General features: G+C 44.9%; 1 protein-coding gene across 1 annotated transcript; it reads left to right on the forward strand.

The window, feature by feature from the left end:
- Positions 1 to 2,363: 2,363 nt before the first annotated feature.
- Positions 2,364 to 3,889, forward strand: LOC4338394 (ethylene-responsive transcription factor 3). Its single transcript, XM_015782027.3, has one exon. It carries the CDS (start codon positions 2,723 to 2,725, stop codon positions 3,566 to 3,568), a length of 846 nt encoding a protein of 281 aa, XP_015637513.1. The 5' UTR covers positions 2,364 to 2,722; the 3' UTR covers positions 3,569 to 3,889.
- The last annotated feature ends 1,951 nt before the right edge of the window (positions 3,890 to 5,840 follow it).

Genomic DNA, 5,840 nt, shown 5'->3' on the forward strand with positions numbered 1-5,840 from the left:
TTGGGATGAATATGTGGTGTGTGTTGTGCACCGCTTCGAGCCTGAAATTAATCTGTGTTTCTTTGTATATATGTAAATTTAATTTTGAGTTGATTTTATTTAATGATGGTACATGGCATTATGTTGCACATATCAATTTTTTTTAATTTTCTTTTTCATGTTTGAGTGCACATATATTGTTGTGTTTAGAACGGCAGCACTATACTCTGTGGTAACTCACTGGTATGTCCGTCTTTAAATACTTGTTGCTACTCCTAGATAGGACTCCCATTTGTCTTCGACCATTGTCTGCTCGAATTTTTTTTATTGAAGAGAATATATAAATACTGAAAAATATTTCATGTCAACGAAATAGGTCGCATTCCAGTCCTGAAAACTTTCATACATAATGATATAATAATTTAAAATTTAATTATGGTCAAAGTTAAAAAAATTAGACAGCGATGGTGGTTGTTTGAAATCAAAGCGAATAATATTTTCTCAGTTATGTCCTCTTTCATAGCTATAAATTTACAGGGTGTGCTTTCATAAGGTTCAGTGTGTGCACACGTGCAGATGAGCTTCTGCGTTTATACTTGTTTTGAAAACAAAATAAAATAAGTTTTATATGAGGACAGTTCACCATTATAGTCAGAAAGGCCATCATTATTTCGCTTATGCTTATACTTATAAGCTAAAATTTACATTTTAAATGTAAATTTTAAAGTTAATTTTGTGATTTTTCATCATGTTTATTTTACAACATTTGCTATTATACCACTAAGGAGACGTATGAAAGTTTTACTTACAATTTTTTTAGTAATTTTTAGAAAACTACAATTTTAGTGACAAAACTATCGGTTTGCTACAACAATAGCGACATATGTTTCAGTTTGCTACAAAACTACTCTTTTTTTAATTTGCTAATAAGTGGTGCGGATAAGTATAAGGATAAGCAAAACGATGGGGCTTAAAGAATTTATATTTGATGATAGTTACTCCCTCCGTCTGACTTCATTTTTAGTTTTTTATGTCCAACGTTTCACCATCCGTCTTATATAATTTTTTTTTAAAAAATTAGTAACACATAAAATACTATTCATATTTTATTATCTAATTATCTAATAACAATAAAAATACTAATCATAGAAAATTTTTAAATAAGACGAAAAGTCAAACGTTATATCAAGAACTGAAAAATGGAGTAATTATTTAGGCCCTGTTTCTTTCAGCTTGGGATTATTATAATCCAGATTATTGGGAGTAAGCTGAAAGAAACACACAACTTATTGAAGTAGCTTATTATAATCTGGAGCCCAGCTTATTATAATCTGATAAGCTCATTTAGGTAAGCTTTTTCCAGATTATTGGTGAAAAATTACCCACCATGCCACCCCACTCACTCTTTAGACTTGCAAACCCAATAATCTAGGCTATAATAATTTAGAAAAAAAAACAACTAGTCGCTTATTCTACTACAGATTATAACAATATAGCTTATAGTAATCTGGCTTAATAATCTAGATTATAATAATACCAAGCTGAAAGAAACAGGGTCTTAGTAGAAGTACATTTGGGTCTTGTGCCTCTTGTGCCTCTGGTTGCACTAATGGCCATTTTACTCGTGAAATTATTGACTTGCTGTACACATATAACTTTTTCACCTATTCGTTAATTATATTTACCGGTTCAGCCTACGATATTGATAGTATTTAAAAAAAGAAACAACTGTCACTTAATTATTTTATTGTAAACTCACCAATCATGCCAATCCAGTCACTTACCTAACACAAAAGTTTCAAGCCATTGTATGTGAACAAGCCATCAAAAAACGAGGTGAAGCACACGGAAAATCCCTCGAGCACATGTGAAACTTCCCCGTGATCATGTCTTTTAAACAGGAGTACTAACAAGTACACCTTGATTGAAGTGGATTTTATTATTACACCATGAAGGATCATGGTTATGAACATCAATACATCATCAAGTTGAATTCAAGCAACTTCAAATTCAAAACCACACACGTTTCTTTTGGGAAATAAAAAAAAAACAATAAATGAACCAGACAGGGAGGGGCAAAGAAGTAAACTTCCACTGAACACATGAACCGAAGCCCACACTGTCCCCTGCACTCGGTTTCACTCTCAGCGCGGTCCAGCTGGACCTAGCAGGTGGGCAAAACAGTAATTTCCCCAAGCGTGATAAGATCAAGAACAGTGGTACTACAGTGGTAGTGGTATCCACCTGTGCCATAAATATATCCTCCACCTCGTCTTACCCCTTTCTCCTCCCACAGCCAACAAATCCCCCTCCTCTCCCTTTCCCGCCCTTAACCTCAAAGCTAAAACCCCTCTTAAAACCCCCCGGATTATCCTGAGATCGACGGAGGGTTTCGTGTTTTCTTTTGCCTCGGTTGAGGAGTTCTTGGATCTCTCTGGTTTTGAGGTTTTGGGGGTTTGGGATTTTCCGGGTGCCTTTGCTTGTTTGACCCGGTTCTTGGAGAGTGAGCGGTGAGCTAGTGGTGGTAGTGATAGTTCACTCACTGGGGGAGTGCTTAGATCTGAGAAATCTTTGGGATTTTCTTTTGTGTTTTTTTGAAGTTGATTTGGGAAGTTTGAAGGAGAAATTTGAGGTCTTGTTTGTTTGGGTTTTACCTCCAATTCGGGTGAGTTTGTTTGCTGGGTTGGTTCGTGCGTTTTCTTGGATGAGATTTGGGGTGACGTCCTCGTAGCGGGCGGTGGATATGCGTCCTCCGGCGATGTCTCCGGCGGACTCCCTCGCCGCCGGCAGGAGCCGCCGTGTTGGGGCTAGCATGCCTCGGCCCAAGCGTGTCCGCGTCTACTTCGTGGACGCCGACGCCACGGACACCGACTCCTCCGGGGACGAGCGCTCCAGGCCGCGCGTCCGGGAGGTCATCGACATCGACGTCGGGGCCGCCTCGCCGGCGCCGGCGCCGAAGCACCCGAGGCGGCTGGTTCCGACGGCGACGGCGGCGCTGGCCCGGCGGCGCGCGGGGATGGCGGCGAGCCGGCGGTTCCGCGGCGTGCGGCGGCGGCCGTGGGGCAGGTTCTCGGCGGAGATCCGCGACCCGAGCCTGCAGAAGCGGCTGTGGCTCGGCACCTTCGACACCGCCGAGGAGGCCGCCGCCGTGTACGACGACGCCGCGCTCCGCATCAAGGGCTCCCACGCCGTCACCAACTTCCCCTCCGACTCCGACACCCCCTCCGCCAAGGCCAAGCAGATGAAGCTCCACCCTCGCCGACACACCACCCCGGACAAGACCCCAAGCTCTTCCACCGCCGCCGCCGCCAAGGCCTCCGTCCCCGATCCGACGCCGGCGCCACCGGAGGAGGACCGCGCCAACGACAGCTCGTTCAACCCGTTCGCGTCGCCGACCTCCGTGCTCCGGTACGCGGCAGCGGACGAGGTGACCGCGCCATCCTTCGAGCACCTCCTCGTCGAGCTGGGCGACCTCTCGGCGCCGCCGCCTTCCACCAAGGCGGCGGAGTTCGACTGGCTGCCGTGGTGGGAAGGGGAGGACTTCGTGACGGCGGGGCTGACGGCGAGCAACGCCGTCAGCGTGAAATGACGCCGCTGCCCCCCTCCACCCATTTCGCGCTCTCGGGGCGGGAAAAGTTGGCGGGAGACGGCGCATCAGCAGCAACCAGCAGCAATGTTATTACTACTAGTATTATATTAATTTTATTATTATTATTTCGTGGCAGTAAAAAAAAACCCAGCGGAGTTTGTACTCCCTAGTGAAGTGAGCAGTAGTAGTAAATGGTGGTGGCGTGGGGCCCAAGGCGGGCGCTCGCTTTGTGCGTGAGCTGCCTTGAATGGCACGTCTCCCGCGTGGAAACGGAACAGTGTAATTGCGTGGCAGATATTTATTTTTTCTTTCTTTTTTTTTTTTGCTTTTGTTGGGAGTGGAGTGGGGGAGGAGTAATTAAATGGTGGTGTGGCGTTGTCTCTCGTCTCACGTGGTGCGCAGTGGTCAGACCATGTCAGCGCTCACAGCCGCAGTTGGAGTGAAAGAATCGGGTGTGACTAGTGGCTGCTGATGCGGGTGATTAGCTGTTAATTACACACCCTGGTCGTCTCACGAGTCACGACCGGTGACAGCAACGGGGGTTTGTTAATGTGGTTGGTGATTTTTAATCTGATGAGGGAAAATGGATGTCCGGATTTACTACTACTTTTGTCCCGTCTCCTGGATGAATCTCCTATGAGGAGCAACAGTCTTCCACGCTTCCGTAGCTTTCTTTCGAACAAGTGGATTTTGTTTTCTTTACTAATCACTAGCAGTATTACGTCTCGAATTATTGTGTTTTAAGAACGTGCGAAGAAAAGTCAGAACGTGAAGAACAGAAGAGGTTATTATTCCACAAGCCGAGTACTTGCAGCAGCCAGAGCCAGATCAAGTGAACATGGCCACAGGCAGCGGTGTGTGCATGTGTCAGTGTCACAGCTCGCATCGCATCGCATCGGCTGCGACGAGAAGAAAAACAACGCAAACAGGAGAAGCGAAGCGAGGAGACGACAGCTGACAAAGCGGCAACCTCGCCACGTTTCCGCACCGCACCCGCTCCCCCACTCTCGCGCCTTCCCCGGGTTTATGGGCCCCGCGCCTCGGTCGCGTCGGCGCGCCACGTGGCGCGATCCTGGGCGTCGGGTAGTGGGGCCCACCTCCGGCGCGGTGTGTGGATTGGGCGGGAAACGCCCGACGTGTCTCGTCGTCTCCGGGGGTGAGGCCAGCTTTCGCGCCAATTCCCGCCACGCCGGCCGAGGTGAAATGACGGGAATGCCCCCCTGGGAGCTGGCCCACGAGGCGGCGAGGAAAGGAGGCGCCACCGGTTCGTGGGGGAGTCGCGGTCAAGCCTGATAGAGACAAGGAATTTTGTTTTTCCTTTTTCTTTTCTTTTTGTTGGTTTAGGAGATCTGATTTCGTCGGGTGGGCTCCACTGGACAGGATTCTTCGGGTACAATGGTTTTATGATAGATAAAAAGTTTTGTCTTCTCCAAGATTCTTTTACAAGTCGGTACTCCGTAAAAAAAAAAATCGTCGTATTCACATTTAACTCTAGAAGTGTTTTTCTTATCAAGGAAATATCCATTTTAAAATATAAGCATGTCCCATAATTTTAACAAAATGTTACTAACTCTGTCTTAAAATATAAAAGTTTTAGGATTAAACACGATTATTAAAAGGTGAGTAGAATAAGATAGGAGGTGTGTGATTGGTTGAAAAGTGGAGGTATGTGGAAAAAAAATGAATGTTCAATGATTGTGATTGGTTAAGAATACAACGTGGATGAAGAAGTTATTATATTTTGGGTTAAATTTTAAATGCTATAAGTTGTTATATTTTAGGACGAAAGGAGTACTAAGTTGGAGGAAAATAAATTTTCTTTTGATCATTTTAACGATTACAATTTAGGCCCTGTTTAGTTCGCGAAATGAAAATTTCTTGATGTCACAGCGGACGTTTGATCGGAAGTCAGAAGGGGTTTTTGGACACGAATGAAAAAATTAATTTCATAGCTCGCCTGGAAACCGCAAGATGAATCTTTGGAGCCTAATTAATCCGTTATTAGCACATGTGTGTTACTGTAGCACTTATGACTAATCATAGACTAATTATGCTCAAAAGATTCGTCTCGCGATTTCCATCATAACTGTGTAATTAGTTTTTTTCATCTATATTTAATGTTCCATGTATATATCTAAAACTTCGATGTGATGTTTTTGGGAAAAACTTTTTGGGAACTAAATGGGGCCTTATAAAAAAGTCCAAGTACCCCCTCCCTAAACTTTGAATGGAAATCCGTCTAGCATCCAAGACTTTCAAACCGGACATCCAG

Source organism: Oryza sativa, chromosome 5 (genome assembly GCF_034140825.1).
Source record: "Oryza sativa Japonica Group chromosome 5, ASM3414082v1".
Taxonomy (NCBI): Eukaryota; Viridiplantae; Streptophyta; class Magnoliopsida; order Poales; family Poaceae; genus Oryza; species Oryza sativa.